Source organism: Kogia breviceps, chromosome 3 (genome assembly GCF_026419965.1).
Source record: "Kogia breviceps isolate mKogBre1 chromosome 3, mKogBre1 haplotype 1, whole genome shotgun sequence".
In the NCBI taxonomy this organism is placed as follows: domain Eukaryota; kingdom Metazoa; phylum Chordata; class Mammalia; order Artiodactyla; family Physeteridae; genus Kogia; species Kogia breviceps.
This window is the reverse complement of record NC_081312.1, coordinates 74,325,497-74,342,328: the sequence shown is the minus strand read 5'-3', so window position 1 is coordinate 74,342,328 and position 16,832 is coordinate 74,325,497. Positions and strand designations below refer to the sequence as shown.

Genomic DNA, 16,832 nt, shown 5'->3' with positions numbered 1-16,832 from the left:
CTGGATGAGGGGGGCAGCCATGCCATCTGGAGGAAGGGTGCTCCTCCAGACGGAAGGGCAGATGCCAAGACTTAGGTAGAAGGTTGGTGAGTTTGAGAAGCAGAAGGGGGCTGAGGCAGCAGGGCCAGGGGCATGTGGTGGAGTTGAGGTTGGAGAGGGCTGCAGGGACAGATAGATAAGGGTAGGACTTTGCATTGATCCAAGGGTGATGGGAAAGCACTGGAAGTGTAGCCATAACATGAGCTGCTCCATTTTGAGCAGCAGAGATTTAAAAATGTACATGCATCTTCCCTTCCTACTGACCCTGGCAAGTCTTAGAGCTATTTGGAGAATGACTAGCTGACTAGGGGACAATTAATCTTGCTTAAGAATTCCAGGGACTGGGCTTAAAGATATGGGAGCAGACCGACGCTAGAGTAGAAGATCGAGATGTTGCTGACCAGATCACCACACAACCAGTTTATTATTTATTATTATTATTGGAGCTGACTGTGTTCTTCTGCACATAGCACCCCCTCCTGTACACCCCTGAAACTCCCCTTTAAAACCTTTGTCCCCTAACCAGCAATTTGGAGATTGTTTTGGGGACATTAGTCCACCATCTTCCCAGGTTGCTGGCCTCCTGAATAAAGCAGCCATACCCTTCGCAACAACACTTGTCTCTTGTATATTGGCATTCCAAGCAGCAAACAGCTGAACTTGGGTTCAGTACCAGCCTCATCCGGTTTTAAGCAGGAGAGTACCAGGATTTAATTTAGAGCTTAGAAAGCTCACTGGCTGTGTAGAAACTGGATTATTCAGGAACAAGAGCGGAAACACACTGGGAGGCTATGGCAGTTCCATAGGGAGAGAGTGCAGTGCCAGTGCCAGTGGAGAGAATGACAGATTCAGATACATTTTGGACATAGAATTCATCAGAAATACGGGTGGAGTGAATCTTGGAGGAGAGAAGAGGGAGGAATCAAGGGTGACTTGTAGGTTTTTGGCTGGAACAACTGGGTGATTATAGTAACAATGAGATGGGAAAAACTAGGGGAAGAAGAGTTTGGGGGTGGAATTAAGAGCTCTGTGGGGTCACTTTCAGTCTGAGATAAAATACAGGCTGTGGAGACAGACTGCCCAGGTTCTAATCCTATTCTAGAGTGATAAATTATTTTGATGGGTTCCCTAGCCCCTTGGCTCAGATTCTTCATCTGTAGAGGGGAAATTATAATACAGTGACCTTATGAGGTCGCTGTGAAGATGACAGGCGTTATTATATATAAATAGATTAGTGTCAAATTCTTCTTCACTCAGCAAGTATTTAGTGAGCATTTCTATGCACTGAATTCTGAGCATACAACAGAGACCAAATCATACAATAATCACTGCTCTTTGTGGAGTTTATATTCCACTTGGGGGAGGGGGGGACACAATAAATAAATGCATTGTTAAAATATTGAATATGTTGGATGTGGATGAGTGTTATGCAGAAAAATAAAGCAGGGAAAAGTAGTCATGAGGAGAGGAGTGGGTTGCAATTTAAAATAGTGTGGCCAGAAAAGGCCCCATTAAGACAGTGATATTCGAGGATAGCCTTCAAAGGAGGGGAGAGTGCCTGCCACATGGATATCAGAAGAGGAGTGTGCCAGGCAGGGGAAACTGTTAGTGCAAAGGCCAGGAGGTCAAGGCTTTGAGAAACACCAAGAAAGCGAAGCAGCCACAGCTGTTATTCTGCGAGAAGTGAGTAGCCACTGGGGAGTGTGAGCAGATTAGTGACATGATCTGACTGACATTTAAAAGCATCCCTCTGGCTTCCAAGTTGAGAACAGACAGGGCAGGGCAAAGGCTAGCGAGAGGACTGGGGCTTCAATCCAAGTGAGGGAGGATGGTGGCTTGGACTAGGATGGAGCAGTCCTGGTAGAAGAGAATTAGAGAAGAAATGATACAAAAAATTTAAGGTATAGAACACCACATGGTAACATGTACTATGGAGAAAAAGAAAGAACAAAGGGAGATAGGAAACATGGTGCTGCAATTTTAAAATGGGATGGAAGAGAAGACCTTAAGATGGTGGCACTTAAGCAAGTCCTGAAGGAAAAGAGGGAGTGAGCCATGGGGCCATGTGGGGAAGAAGTCCTCAGGCAGAGCGCAGCCCTGCAGAGCCCCTGGAGCAGGAGTGTACCTGGCACTGTCCAGGTAGGAAGGGGCCAGCGAGCTGGATGGACTGAGCCGGGGGAGGCGAAGGGGAGGGGAGGGCGGAATCACAGAGCACTGTAAGGACTTTGACTTTGGGGGAAGCCAGTGGAAGGTTTTGGGCAGAGGACTGACACGGTCTGATTCACCTGCTCATTCCAGCTGCTGTGTGAAGAACAGGGTATCAAAGGGCAAGAGTGGAAATGGGGAAATGATTAGGAAGGGGGTGCAACAGTCCAGATGAGAGATGAAGGCAGCTCGGGCAGGATGGTAGTTGTAGAGGAGATAAGGAGTGGTCAGAGTCTAGACACCTATGAATGGGAAGCAGAACCAGAAAGCTTTGCTGACAGATTGAATGTGGGATGTGAGAGAAAGAAAGGAGTCAAGGGTGACTCCAAGAGTTTGGGCCCAAGAAACTGGAAAGATGGAGGTGCCATTTACTGATGTAGGGGAAGATGTAGGAGGATATATGCTGGAGCGAGGTCAGGAGTTTGACCTTGGATGTGTTATACTTGGGGTGTCTTTGAGACATCCACATTGTAGAGATATTGAGAAGGCAGTAAACATACACATTTGAGGTTCAAGGAAAAGATACAATTTTGGGAGCCAGCAGTCCTTAAAATCTCGAGTCTGGCAGAGCTCACCTTGACAGAGTGTAGCTGGATGAGAGAGAGCCTGGGGCAGAGGCCTGAGTCACCCCAACACTGGAGTCTGAGCTGAGGCGAAGGCACCAACTGAGGAAACTGAGAAGGACAACCAGAGATCCAGGAGGCCCAGGAGGGTGGCCTGGAAGCCTAGCCTACCATCCAGTCTCTAAACACGATGCTTTCAAAGACTATTTAATGCTGTAGGAAAATGCTCACCATACGTCATTTGGGGGGTGGGGGGGCAGGGAAGCAGCATATGAAACACAACGTTAACAGTTACTTTCTGTACATGGCGGGGCTTGAGGATTACTGTTATTTTTCTGCTTTATAATTTTCTGTATCTTCTTTGTTTGTTTGTTTGTGTTTTTTTGTGTGTGGTACGCGGGCTTCTCACTGCTGTGGCCTCTCCCGTTGCGGAGCACAGGCTCCGGACGCGCAGGCTCAGCGGCCATGGCTCACGGGCCCAGCCGCTCCGCGGCATGTGGGATCTTCCTGGACCGGGGCACGAACCCGCGTCCCCTGCATCTGCAGGCGGATTCTCAACCACTGCGCCACCAGGGAAGCCCTTTCTGTATCTTCTTAATGCTCAACCCTGAACACGTATTACTTTTGTGAAAATCCTTAGACAAGGATATTTGAAGATCAATATTAGAAAGTGGCTTCTGCTGCTCAGAGAGAACTCCAGCCTATTTCTACCTCAAACATGTGCCTACAGAATGGACTTTAGGTTCTTCTTTCCCACAGTGGGTGCTGTGGAGGGGACAGTGCCACTGAGCCCAGGGAGCTTCCGAGGGCTTTGGTCAGCAGGTGAAGACTGGGCAGGTTGGGGCTTCCCTGGTGGCACAGTGGTTGAAAGTCCGCCTGCTGATGCAGGGGATGCGGGTTTGTGCCCCGGTCCGGGAGGATCCCACATGCCGCGGAGCGGCTGGGCCCGTGAGCCATGGCTGCTGAGCCTGTGCGTCCGGAGCCTGTGCTCCGCAACGGGAGAGGCCACAGCGGTGAGAGGCCCGCGTACCGCAAAAAAAAAAAAAAAAAAAAAAAGACTGGGCAGGTAAGCGCTGGAGGCTGTCTTGACGCCAAGCGGCCCCATCTCAAGAGCTGCTGAGTGGTACCACTGCTGATGTGCCAGCCATGCTTCTCAGAGCTAGGGGCGTCAGAAATGCCAAGGGCATCCTCAGGATAGGCCATGGGGCTCCTTGGCTCGGCATAGACTGACAGATAGACAGAACGGCAGCTTCATTGATAAACAGTTTATTAGCATCTGTGCGAATGAGATCGGTTCCTCCCCAGACGCCCCGGTCTCCCCACCTGAGGCCCTGGGGGACCGCTCTGCAGCAGGCCCCTGTCTTGAGGCAGTGCCCTTGCTCATCTGACTCCACTCCCATGGCTCCTGGTCCAGGGCTAAGCTCCACCTCGAGATGCAATAGGGATGGTCTCCCCTGAGCGACTGCTGCCTCTAGTATCTGAGAAGCCACTGCCACCAGCGGCCGGGGCCACATCCACCTGGATGACCCCATGCACCTGGGAGAGCTGTGGGCTGTCCAAGCTGGCGATGAGCTGGCGGGAGCCTGGTTTCATAGGCACGAACGTCTGGCACAGTGTCACTCTCTTGTTGCCCTCAATGTCCCTGTGGGCAGAGACAGGATCATGGGCCCGGGGTGACCGAGGGTGGAGTGGGGAGTAAGGGCTGATGGGGCGGGCAGGCAGGAAGGGGCAGCAGGTGGAGACCTTCAGGCATTTCTGGACTCAGCTGGAATCTCCAAACCCAAGACCTAACCTACTGATAGGAACAAAGCCTGAACCCCAAGGCCACCTCTGCAAGGCTAGATCAGTGGCCACCCACCCAGCTGCTGGAGCTAGCAATCTCCTGGCCAGAGCCTCACGTGGCTCGGGATCAGGCCCCGGCAGGCTGGGTGGCGGCCCGAGGCACAGGGCTCTCGCCTTCGGAACTGCTGCTCGGCCCTCATGCCACCACGCCAGCAGCAAGCTTGAGAGCCTGTGCTCTCACCAAAGCGGATGGGGCAGAGCCTGCCCCTTAGGAGCTGTGAGACCCTGTGAGATGCGGCCACCAGCTGCCCCATCTGTAAAGGGGGGGACAGCTACCAACAGAACACTAATGCTGTGCCAAACACCATGCTGAGTGCTTTACGGGCAGCGTCTCCTCTGATCCTCAGAGCCAGGCTTATCGTTATGCCTATTTTACAGGTGAGAAAACTGAGGCACAGAGGAGATCAGTCACTTGCCCTGGAGCACACGGCCCAGGTGATGCTCTCTAATGTACTTTAAGGGGTTTCTGTGGGCTCCAAATGAACTTATATTCCTGAGAGTGTCTGCTCAACTCCTGAGTGCTGGGCGACAGTAGTGACGAGTTGCTAGTGATTCCTCTGTGAGGTTTTAGCTCCCTAATGAGCCGGTGAGGCAGGGCGGGGACACCACGGAGCACTGCCCACAGCAGGCCTTTTCAGTGCCAGGTGGGCTGAACTGAGTCAGGAGGTGCTGCTGGCGGGCCCCAAGTGGCAGACCTTAACCGTCCTGACCGAGAGAGGAAGCAAAGCTGGGACCCACGCTGCCAGAAGGCAGGCAAGGGCAGCGGCAGGGGAAGGAGGAGGGGCCGGACTCACCCAGCGTTGAGGGCCTTGGGTCTCTGCAACCCGGAACCCTCGAGCCGGAAGATGACGTTGGTGAGAGTGACAGGCAGGGGGTTCTGGAAGACAATCTGGACCTCGCACTCCTGGCCAACCACGGCTGCTCGCAGTAACTGAGAGAGAAAGAGGCCCCCATCAGAGCCCCTGGCCAAACTCACGGGACCAGACGCTGCCCCAGAGAGGGAGAGCTCCTTCGAATCAAGACCGCCCTCACCCCACGTTTCTTCCCCCCAGAGAGGGCTCTCCCAAAGCCAGACAGGAAACTCCAACCTGCTCTCCAGCTGCAGCCACCACAGAATCAGGGAAATGAGATCTGATTTTCCAGAGGAGGAAACCGAAGCCCAAGAGCCCAGAGCCAGTCCCCAACCTCCTCCTGCCACGGCTCCTGGTCCAGTGCCCCCTCCCCTGGCCCTCCGATTTCCCCCTGCCCCAGCCAGCTGCTCTACCTTGAGGGAGAGGTCTGGGGTGCGCAGACGGAAGGTGTGCTGCTTGGCCAGCACCTGCCTATTCTCCTTGACGTGGCCCGAGACGTTGAGCAGCATGGCCCCCTGGTCCACGAGGTGGACCTGGTACTCCTTGTAGGCCACGGGCATGGCTGTGCGCTCCGCTGGGGGGAAGAGGCATGGTGTCGCTGAGGCCAGCTTCCCCAGACCCGGTATCCTGGGGTCTCCATGTCCCCAGCCCTGGGGTGCCCAGCCGTGGGGTGGGGGGTGGGGGGGAAAGGGGGCAGGGCTGGGGAAGGAGCGCTTACAGGCCCCTGGTGCCAGCACCACTTCCTTCTTGCTCTCCTTGAAGACAGACCCAGAGACGCCGGTATAGAAGGTAACGGAGAGGTAGAGGTGCAGCTTCACAGTCCGGGGGCTGCTGCTGCAGTTGGTCAGCACCACGCAGATGGTCAGGTCCTGCCCCATCACTGCGTCCTGCACCTCCACCTGCAGGGTCACATCCTCAGCCGAATCCTGGTTGCCGTACACGTTGGGTTTGCTGCCGTGGGCGGCTGCGGTCTCCACTGCCTTCCGCTCTGCTTCTGAGCCTGGGGGTTGAGGGTCAATGGTGAGCTTACCACTGCTGCTGGCATTGGCGAGTACTTGGTGGGAACCTTTGGCGTGGTCAGAGCTGGCCAGGTTGGGGGGCTGGTACCTTCCGGGTGCTTATAGGTGTGGGTGACCTCTTCCCGCATGTTGGAGCCGACGGCTTTCGTGACGACGAGCGAGCCGATGGCTTTCTCCTCCACGTACACGATCTTGAAGCTGCCGTCACCTTGCCGCTGCCAGTAGATCTTGTCACTGTTCACCTGTTTGGGGCGTGTGTGGGGTGTGAGCCGGGAGTGAGTGAGCCAGAGGGTCTGAGGGTGGGCCTGACCCCCAGCTGCCTTCTCTGGATCCTAGGAGCTGCATGGAGGGCTAGATCCAAAGGTTGGGAGCTTCCTGGAAGAGCCAAACCGGGAGACTTTCCAAGCTGAGCCAGACAAGGCCAGAGAGTGGGGAAGAAACTGGTCTGGGAGGCTCCTTACAATGCATTGAACATTAATAACAGTAATCCCTTATGCTCGTTCGCTGACTCTACGACTTATAGAGCAGCTTCATACCCATTATTTCTTTTGATCCTGAGCACAGGAAGCATGGCAGCCATTATTATCCCCCTTTTAACAGTTGGGGAAACTAAGAATCATAGAATGAGTGTCTTGCTCAAGGTCACACAGCTAGTCGGTCGGTGGTGAGGTCAGGAGGACCAGAGAACCCAGGGCCGACGCCAGTGCCCTGGTCTCCTCAGGCTGCCCACAAAGGCACCGGGCACATAGGCCTCACCTCAGCAAAAATGAAGGGCGTGTCATACTTCATGTAGACCAGGCCGTTCTTGACGGACTGCACAGAGCAGGGGCCACAGCAGAAGATGCCTAGGGGAGTGAGGGTAGCATGAGGGTGAGAGATCCAAGGAGGCTGAGGGGGACCCCCCCCCCGCCAGATCCTGGGCCCACCCATCCAGGCCCAGCGCCCACTGCCTTGGGTTAACTCCCACCAGTCCAACTCAGGGAGATTAAACAAAGGAGCACGCACGTTCTATTTGGCCTCAGTCACTGGTGGGGGATAGGGGGACAGGGACAACCGTGGGGACAGGCCTGCCTTGCTAACCAAATTGCTGGCATACTTCCTCTACCGGCTGAAGCTGCACGTCAGCTGTCTGTAACCCGCTGAGGTCAAGAGCCATCCTACATCAAGACAAACCCAGAGCCCACCGTGGCTCTGCTTGCCAGCTGGGAGAGCAATGACATCACAGTCACCATTCCAGAAAGATCCAGAACAACGCTTCAGCTCTGCAGCCTACTGTGTCCTCTCTGTGGGGAGGTGAGAGGGGAGCTGGTGGGAAACAGAGTCTGTCCTCAGTGTGCTCGGGAGGGTTTTCTGGAAGAGATGGGTTGATAGGGAGGAGGCTTGGCAGGAGAGGACACAGAACAGGAAGTGAGGGCCATCCAACAGGAGAGAATCTTAGAAAACATCTCGCACGATGGTCTCCTTTTACACATGGGGAGACAGGCTCAGTGAGGCAAAGTAGATGCCAGGATCTCCCAAGACAGTTGGATACAGAGAGAAGGAAGGAGCTAATACTTAACTGAGTAGCTACTAAGCTCCAGCCATGCTGCTTAGTCTACTATGACTTCTCATTAGACCCTCCCAACCACCCTGTATGGTATATATCATCCACACATTACAAACAAGAACACCAAAGCCCGAAGGTACAAGGAACTTGCCCAAGATGACATATCTAAGAAGTGATCAAGCTAGAATCAAGCCCGGGTCTGGCTGGTCTCAGAGCCCCTGGCTGCCGCCCAGCCCACCACTTCCCAGACTGGGGACCAGAACTCAGATCTCCCGGTGTCCTGCAGGCTGTTCCAGTGTCGCAGGCATCACTGGGGTTGCACAACTCAGGGGGCACCATTCACAGAGATGACTGAGGGGGAGGGGTCTGGCCAGAGACCAGAGGAGGAATGTAGGCTAGGGGAAGGCTATCTGACCCAGGGTGAGGAAGGGAGAGGTGGCAGGGGTTGGGGGGAGAGGCAACCGGAGGGGCAGGTGGGGTTGCCTGGGGCCAGAGTATTAAGATGGGAAGTGTGTGTGGGACCTGTCTGAGAACAGCACAGAAGGTCTAATTTTTGCAGAAACGTGCATTGTGGAAAAGAGACTAGTAGGTTATGTCGTCAGTGATTACTTCTTAGGCTGGACTGGGTTACAGAAGCCGTTTTCTTCTTTGAACCTATCTGAACCCTGATTTTTTTTTTTTGAACCCTGATTTTTTTCATACTGTACGTATAACTCAGTGGAGCAGTGGAACAGATATGAGAGGAACTTGGTAAAAGTGAGAATATGTGTTGAAAGGAAGTCAGGGGCTGGGTCTGCTCTGCTGCTGACCTAAGGCTCCGTGCCCTAGAGGAACTCCCACACCCAGCTAATCTGCAACGTCACCAGGAGAACTTTCAAAAATACAGATTCCGGGCTTCCCTGGTGGCGCAGTGGTTGAGAATCCACCTGCCGATGCAGGGGACGCGGGTTCGTGCCCCGGTCCGGGAAGATCCCACATGCCGCGGAGCGGCTGGGTCTGTGAGCCATGGCCACCTGAGCCTGCGCATCCGGAGCCTGTGCTCCACAACGGGAGAGGCCACAACAGTGAGAGGCCCGCGTACCACAAAAAAACAAAACAAAAACAAAACAGATTCCTAGAATCTATTCCCTGAAGGTCCAACATATCAGGTCTGGAGTAGGATATAGAAATTTCCTTGAAACAAAACGAAACAAACCACCTGAGAGAGGATAGGGAATTGTATACTTTATGCTATATACAATTCTATCCTTATTTTTCCTTCCAAGAATGTTTTACTTAAAATAATGACTTTTTAAACTTTAAAAGAATATATATAAATAAAAGGGTCCTTCAATTAATTATCTCCAGGATATGTAAATAAAAAAGCAAGTGGGAATAGTGGATTTGTCAGGGGAGGGAAACCTCTCACTGAATTCTCTCAAATCCTTGGACTTTTGAGCCATCTGAGTGTAATAATCATTACAAATAAATAAAATTTAGGCAAATAGTTATGCAGAAAGGTAAAAATAAATGAAGGGCCACATGGTGATTTGCCCTGATGAGTCTGTTTGAAGAACTGTGGGGTTAAAGGACCCCACTCTAAGGCCCCGTCCAGGAAGCTGGAGTTTGTTACCCTGACTGGGGAGACAGGGAGGGACCCCAAGTGGGGTTCAGGAGCCAGGCAGGGCCCCGCCTCACCACTGCTGGTCTCCTGGGGTGTGGCATCCACAACCTGCCATCCATCGAAGCCTGGGGGCAGATCCGGCCTCTTCATCCAACAGTCGTTCCACACGTGGAAGTTCCTGGATGGACATGGTCGGAGGGCTCCGTGAGCTGCCCACCCCCCAGGGCCTCCCCGGCATCCCCTGGCCCCCAGGCCTCGGGTCACCAGTCCTCACCAGGGAAGGGCAGGCCAGCCCCAGCCTTACCAGACAGAATCATGGTTCAGGTGCTCGAGTGGCTTCATGTTCTCGTCAAAGTAGATGTCCGTGGTGAGGGACGTGTCTGTGTCATGCGCGGAATTGAAGTTGGTGATGGTACGGGTGGCCACGCCCAGGCAGCGCAGCACTGTGGGGAAACCAGGGTTGGGGTTCAGGGCCCGGGGCCAGGGCAGGGGTGGGGGGCAGGTGAGGCATGAGGTCAGGAGTAGCAAGGGGACAGGGGCAACTGGGTCAGGGGTCACTAGGGTCAGGAGGGCACTGAGCCAGGGAGTGTTGGGGGTTAGGGGAATCCAGGCCACCGGCCTTGCCTTGTCCCTAACTGTCCCTTCTCCCTCCTCTCCTTTAGGCCCCTCTCAGTTGTTAACACTAATTAATTTTAATTAAGGTCAGCCTACCAGCCACCCGGCCTGTGGCCTGCTCCTACACTGTAGCCACAGCTGGGCTGGGCTCGTGAAGGCGGAGCCTGGCTTCCCGGTAGGGCCCAGGCCACTCCTGTCCCGACCCTCCACTACCTGTAGTGGTCACACCGGCGAAAACCCAGCACTGGCCATAAGGAACAGAGAAGCCGGTGCGTAGGTAGCTGAGTAGAATCTCCACGCTGCCCACCCACGCTGATGGATTCGTGCCGTGGGAATATTCTCCAGACCAGTTCCCAATCAGGATGCCACCGTCATCCAAGGAGTTCACCTGCCCAGGACAGGACGGGGTGGGGCAGAGTTGGGGGAGAGGCTCAGGGCCTGCCGTGTGGCCCCCGGCCCAGCCTCTGACCCTGCAACCATCCCTCACCTCTAAAGGCTTCAGGGTCCAGTAGCAGCCTGAGCCCCTCTCACCACTCCCAGAGCTCTCTGCCCACTCCACCCCTGTCCTGGCCTGACACAGGAATGTGAATGCTGGGTGTGCCAAGTTTGGGGTTTGGCCCTACATTACACAAGAGCTGGAATGGGAGCCAGGAAGGGGAGGGTTGGGGGACAGGCGAGGGAGGGAAGAGGAGTGAGACCACTTCCTGCAGTACCCTTTGCAAGAGCAGGGACAGAATCAAGAAGGGTCAGAGCGTGGGGTGGAGCAGGGGAGGAGAGGGCAGACGCACGGTAGGGCTCAGAGACGCGAGGTGCTCACCATGGCAGAGACCACCCGGCAGACACTGATGGGGTTACTGCGGCCTCCGTATGGCATGCCCCGCCGGTTCAGGATGTACAGGCAGGCATCCAGCACCCCGTGGTCAAACTGGAGAGAGGAAGGGCAGAGGTGACCCCTAGGCCAGCACCTGCTCCCCTACCCCGTCCCACCTGCCTCTAGTGCCCCTGAGTGCACGAGGCCCCAGCCAGCCGTACCTGGCCGTAGTTCCAGGTCCGCTCGCCAATCTGTGTTTCGGTCCCATAGTAAATTCTCCCACACTCATTAAGCACGTACTCCTGCCGCCAGTCCTCACGGTCCACAAACACGTCGTCCTCTGTGTTCCCAAAGCATATATGCCTGGTCCCCTCCAGCCCTCTCCCTGGGTCCCACCTGCCCCTGGGCTGATTCTGCAGGACTCATGACCGCAGAGGAAGAGCAGGAACGCCTCTAGCCTGACAGCACTGCTCCCAGGAAGGATGCAGTGAGCATGACAGAGATAATGAGAGGAGGGTGGCTGTAACCAGGGCCCTTCCCCAGGAGAGGTGAGCCTGTGTGACCTAGGGCTGGTCACCTCTCTAGGTCCTGGATCTAGGTCCCCTCACCTGGACAATGGGAGGCTGGCTTCTCCTAGGGCTAGGTACCCAGGCATGTAGCCAGATCCTAGGAAAGGAAGCCCTGACCTGCCCTCCCCTCCTGTCCATGCCTTGCTTCTGATACCAGCAGGCTCACCTGGGCACCAGGGATTGAAGAGGATGTAGATCTCATTGCAGGGGTCAAAGGGCAACTGGAACTCTCCAGCTTCTGAGCGTGTGCGGACTGTGAACTGAAACTTGCCGATGATGGCATTGGGCGGGGAGTGGACCTTTAGTTTCAGATTCTTCTCGCCGGAGTTGGTCACCTGGGCGTTCCAGCCTCTACTGGCTCCCTGGCCCACTGGGATGATCACGTGGGTGCCCTTGCCCACCTCAGGGTTGTTTCCTGGAGTGGGGGAAGCATTGATTAGCTGCTGCAGCCTATCTGAAGGTGGGGGGATGGTGCTTTGGACTTCTCCCAGCCCCACCCAGAAAGTGTATGAGCCAGTGTATCCCTGAGTTGGACCATCGCCTGGGTCCATCTGAGAGCAGCTCTGTCCCCACCCAGTGTTTGCCCACATGTCAGGGCAGAGATCCAGTCCAACATCCCAAACCTGTTCCCTCGACACTTAACTCAGAGGTGACTAGAAGAGACCATGTCACCGTCACGCTCTCCCTGCCTGACTGTTCCAGCACCTGGGCTAGAGGAGCAGAGCCACCCTGTCTGGGTCCAGTTGCCCCTGCTCCCTGTGAAAGGGCAGAGTTCATATCCTGAAGGTCAACCCTGCCTGCTCCCTGGGGCTGCAGCTTCCAGAGCCCAGGGCATCCTTGCTGGAGGTGGTGGGGGTACCTGGGAAATTACAGGCTGGGGTGGGCAAGGCTAGGCCCTAATCAAAGGGTATGAGGGGTCCCCGGCCCCCTGCAGCAGCGTAAGCACCAGCCTAGGCAGTCAGTAGCCACCAAGCAATGCAATGAGGGAGGCACCTGCCCTGGGTCATGGGGACAGAGAGACCGAGAGACACAGTGGGACAGAGTGTGGAGCCACACCCTGAGGAAGGAGGGCAGACCCAGAAAGAAAGACACACAGAGGCAGCAACACTGAAGGGGATGCTGTACCAAGCACCTGAAGAAAAATAGTTTTGAGACAGATGCCCCTGGAGGCTTGAAGAGGGTGAGCTTAGGAAAACAGGGACACCAAGACCTTCCCTGAGGCACCCCTGGGGACATGCTTGCACCTGCCTTATCTGGCAGGGGCGAGGAGTGGGGTGAGTGAGGAGCCCAAAGATGCCCCTTTGACCTTAATACCAGGGCGGGGAGCCCTGCTAGGCAGCCCCCTACCCCCACTCCACCCTGCCCAGGGCCTTCACCCCTCCCACTGCGGGCTCCACCGACCAATGAACAGTTCCAGGGTGACATGATCGGACGACTCATAGGGACGAGACAGGAAGAGGACCATGTGGAAAGGCTGCCCACGGCGGATAATCAGCTCCTTGTACTCGAACTCATCCGTGTGGTGCTCTTGGCGATTCTGGTCCGAGGGTGAACTCAGCAGATCCACACCAGTCACCACCAGCATTCCCTCTGCAAGGCCAGAGCTCAGGTTCAGTGAAGCCCCTTGGGGAGTCCGGCCCTGCATCATTAGCCTCCCAGGCCCACAGAGGACGCCAGAATGAGTCTCAGGCCCATTAAAGCATTTTGGCTCTCAGATAACATGGACAGGTGGGCCTCACCTCGGATGGTGCCATCTCTAGCTGTGTTCACAGTGCTGCTCGGGTCCCGGGTGTCGGGTCTTCGACCCCTGGAGCTGGAGTCTCCACGGGGCTCAGGCCTCCGGTCGTCATCTATTGTATTCTGGCATGAGCAGCAGCCACAGCAGCGAGCCCAGAAGGGGAGGCGCCTTTGGCGAGCATGTCTGTCTGGCTCTGGCTCCGGCTCTGGAGAAGGTGTCATGGGGGGCTGCCAGGGGTTCCCGCCCCAGCGGCCCACATCCGAACGAGGACTGCCCGTCGTCATGCCTGTGTGGACAAGGCAGGGAGGCTCTGATCACTCACACAGACCTCCTTTACCCCTACAGCAAGCCCCAGTCAGCTCACCTGGAAACCCTCCATCCAGAGAGCTGATTCAGTCCCAGCCAGATGACTGAGATGATCTGATCTCGACTCTGTGAGATTCCCTCAGAACCACCCAGAGACCTTCCCCAAAGACTCCTTTCAGACTCACCTAGAGAAACTTCCTACATTCAGAGACGAGTCTTTCCCCTTTCACCTGCACAGGGACATCCGCCAACACCACTCCCAGGAAATGACACTGTCACACCCTCAAGGTGCAGCCGGCACAGACCACCCCGGGCCTGTTCCCTCCACCTGCCAGCTCCTCAGTCTAGAGATCCAGAGCTGCCTGCCCCAAGGACCCATTTCTTAGGAGGAATCCCCCACCCAAGGCTCCTTGCATTACACAGGCAAGTGACATTCCCCACGGTGGGTCAAACACCCACGCGGAGCTGCCCAGAGGGGCGGGGCGGGGGCAGAGGTGCCCCCGAGCCGGGCTTCCCAGGTGCAGTCTCGGTGTGTGGGGAGCAGCCACACTGGGACCGACAGGCTCGGGCTGGCTCGCGCCACAGCTGGCCGGGGCCTCACCTGATGAAGGTGCTGGCATCTCTGGGCGGAACAAGTCAGGACTGATGGGATGGGACTGACGCCGCTCGCACGAGTGGAAAGCGTGGGGCGGGCCGGTAAGTGGTTTATGTATGAGGGGGGGAGGGCGGGGCCAGGCTTCTGGGAAGAAGGGGAAGGGAGGTTGCTCCATCCTCGAGGGAGGAAGCCCAGCCTCTGGGGACAGTTTCCGAGGTAGGGGTGAGAAATGAGACTAGGCCGCAACCTGTTTCCCCTTTCACGAAACCAGGAACCGACTGGAGGCGGGATTGGGCCCGGGCTGGGGAGGGGGCGGGGGCGTGGTCTGTCAGGGCTGAAGTTGGAAGGCTTTGATGAGATCACCCCGTCCGAGGGATGCTGACTCCTGCCAAACTGGGTGCATCAGAAGCACCTTCTCCTCGGTGAAGGAAGTTGCGACAAGTGTCATTTGCTGGGAGGGGTCCGTGAGCAGCTTTCTGGATGGGGCACCTGGCTTGGTGGATGTCCATGTGCGCGTGAGGGGGAAAGAATCGTCCCTGTAGTGTGGGAAGTTTCTCTAGCATGATGGGGCAGGGAGGGTCCACCCACACCTCTATCCAGCAGACTTGCTCTTCCCAAGCTCAGGCTGCCCGCCTCTGTCCCTGTGAAACTGCCCACCGGCCTGGCTCTGGGACTCGTCCTGCCCGGGGAGGTTCCAGCATCCCAAGCTGGTACACACTGGTGACATCAGCAGCCAAGCCCTCCGACTGGCTCCACCAGCCAGCCCCAACCATCCATCTGTCTGTCCCTCCTTCTTCCTCTAGCTAGGCCCCAGGCCCCAGCATGAGTGAGCTGCCCCCTGCTTCCTGTGTCCCTCCAGGTTGGGGATTAGGGGGGTCAGAGTAGAAGCAATCTCTTGTTTTCTAACCGCCACCCCCCACCCCCCAAACCTAGGGGTTTGGAGGAGGCTGAGGTCTTTGCTCCGAGGCTCATGTGGGAATGAAGGCCCCCGCTCCCCGGGCTGCAGAGTACCCCCTTCTCTCACTGAGATGAATGTCTGGTGAGCTGGAGGCTAGGGCTCTCCAACCTGGAATTCTTCCTGGAAATCCTGACCAAACGGCTCCAGGCACCTATCCCAACTTCACCCTGACACTGGGAGAAACGCCAGGAGGCCACCAAGAGAATCCCAGGGCAAAGAGGAGGTCAGACATCTTCCGGAAGGCTGGGACCCTGTTCCTGGGGTCTCTTCCCTCCATCTCGCTGTTGTCCCAGCTCTGTCCATGGGACACTGAACACAAGACAGTGAAAACAGGGTGGGAAAGGGGACACAAGGAAACTGACTGGAGGAGAGGCTGAGTTTGGTGATGCATCAGGCAGGGAGGTGGCTTGGGGAGTAGGGACAGAGGCTCCAGGACCGGGCACAGAGCCCTCCACATCCCTGTGACCTTTTCCTGTCCAGGTCTAAGTCCCCACATCCTCCAGCACACTCAGAGGATGCACTAGCAGAAATCAAAATTCCAGGCAGTTGTGAGGCAGGTCAGCCAAAGGGCTTCAAGGAGGGGCTGTGTGTGTATCACTATGGATATGGGAGGGGCAGGGCCCTGAGAGTCTGGTTGTGTTTGAGCACATGTGGGTCCAGGTAGATCCTAAGGGAACCAGGAAAATGCCTTGTCACATTCTCTCCCTCTTGTTTCAATCTTTCTCTTTCCCCACCCAGCCAGGTTTGACTCAGTGCCCTCATCCCTGAGACACTCCCCTTCCTCCCTCCGGGGAGGCTCAAGTGCCTCAGGGCTTTCAAAGTCAGGACAAGGTATGTGTATGTGTGTTGGAGGGGGGACCATGGGAAAAGACACTGTCTCGGTACATCGGGAGCTGGAGCCAGGCTCTGCCCAATCCAGAAGCAAGAACATGAATCTGGAATCCCAGACCAAGTTGCAGAGACAGCTCTGGCTCCAGCGCTTGAGCTCAGCAACCTTGGGTGCATCTTAACATCAGTTTCCTCATCAGTACTATGGGCCTAATCATCTCAGCCCTGAGAGCTTGTGAGGATCAAATGGAATCAAGGATTTCCAAGGGCTCTTTATCCAGAGGATGCTACTCATGGGGACTGACAGTGTTGGCTGTAAGAGAGGGGAGCCAGGGTGCCCTGGCCTACTCCTCCTGGGAAGAGCTTTCTCAGCTGTGGTGAGGGAGAGCCAGGGCAGACAGGGCATCTAGAAGGGGCACAGGTCACGGGAGAGACTTCTACGAGCCTTTCAGTTAGAGAGACTTCCAGCTGCTTTGTGGTCCAGCCCCAACCAGAACATGAACTCAAATTTGATTCCAGCCTGGAACTTAGACCCAGCCCAGCCCCAAACTGGAATGTAGATTCAAATCCAGCCGTTGCCCTGATTCTGCCCCAGATACTGAGGCTTTGGTTCTCCATGACAGGGAACAGCAGGACTGAGCATAAAACGAAAGTAGAGGGGGTGAACTGACACAGCCTCACTCTCTCCCTTTCTTTTTCAGGATAGGTAGCAGTAGTAATGATGGTGGCAGCGGCAGCTTAGCA

At 55.8% G+C, this 16,832-nt stretch overlaps 1 protein-coding gene across 2 annotated transcripts; it reads right to left on the bottom strand.

The window, feature by feature from the left end:
• Positions 1-4,057: 4,057 nt before the first annotated feature.
• On the bottom strand, positions 4,058-16,771 carry TGM1 (transglutaminase 1). Of its 2 annotated transcripts, none has more exons than XM_067028653.1 (15): positions 16,760-16,771; positions 13,403-13,687; positions 13,065-13,253; positions 11,830-12,078; positions 11,316-11,434; positions 11,101-11,208; positions 10,497-10,671; positions 9,973-10,111; positions 9,743-9,846; positions 7,276-7,364; positions 6,608-6,761; positions 6,219-6,500; positions 5,914-6,074; positions 5,444-5,580; positions 4,058-4,449 (listed from the first exon to the last, which is right to left on the bottom strand). In XM_067028653.1, exons 2-15 carry the CDS (start codon positions 13,683-13,685, stop codon positions 4,224-4,226), a joined length of 2,415 nt encoding a protein of 804 aa, XP_066884754.1. In that variant the 5' UTR covers positions 13,686-13,687; positions 16,760-16,771; the 3' UTR covers positions 4,058-4,223. The 2 variants fall into 2 exon arrangements, with proteins under 2 accessions (XP_066884754.1, XP_058914426.2); XM_059058443.2 differs by lacking the exon at positions 16,760-16,771 and adding an exon at positions 14,309-14,554.
• Positions 16,772-16,832: the final 61 nt, after the last annotated feature.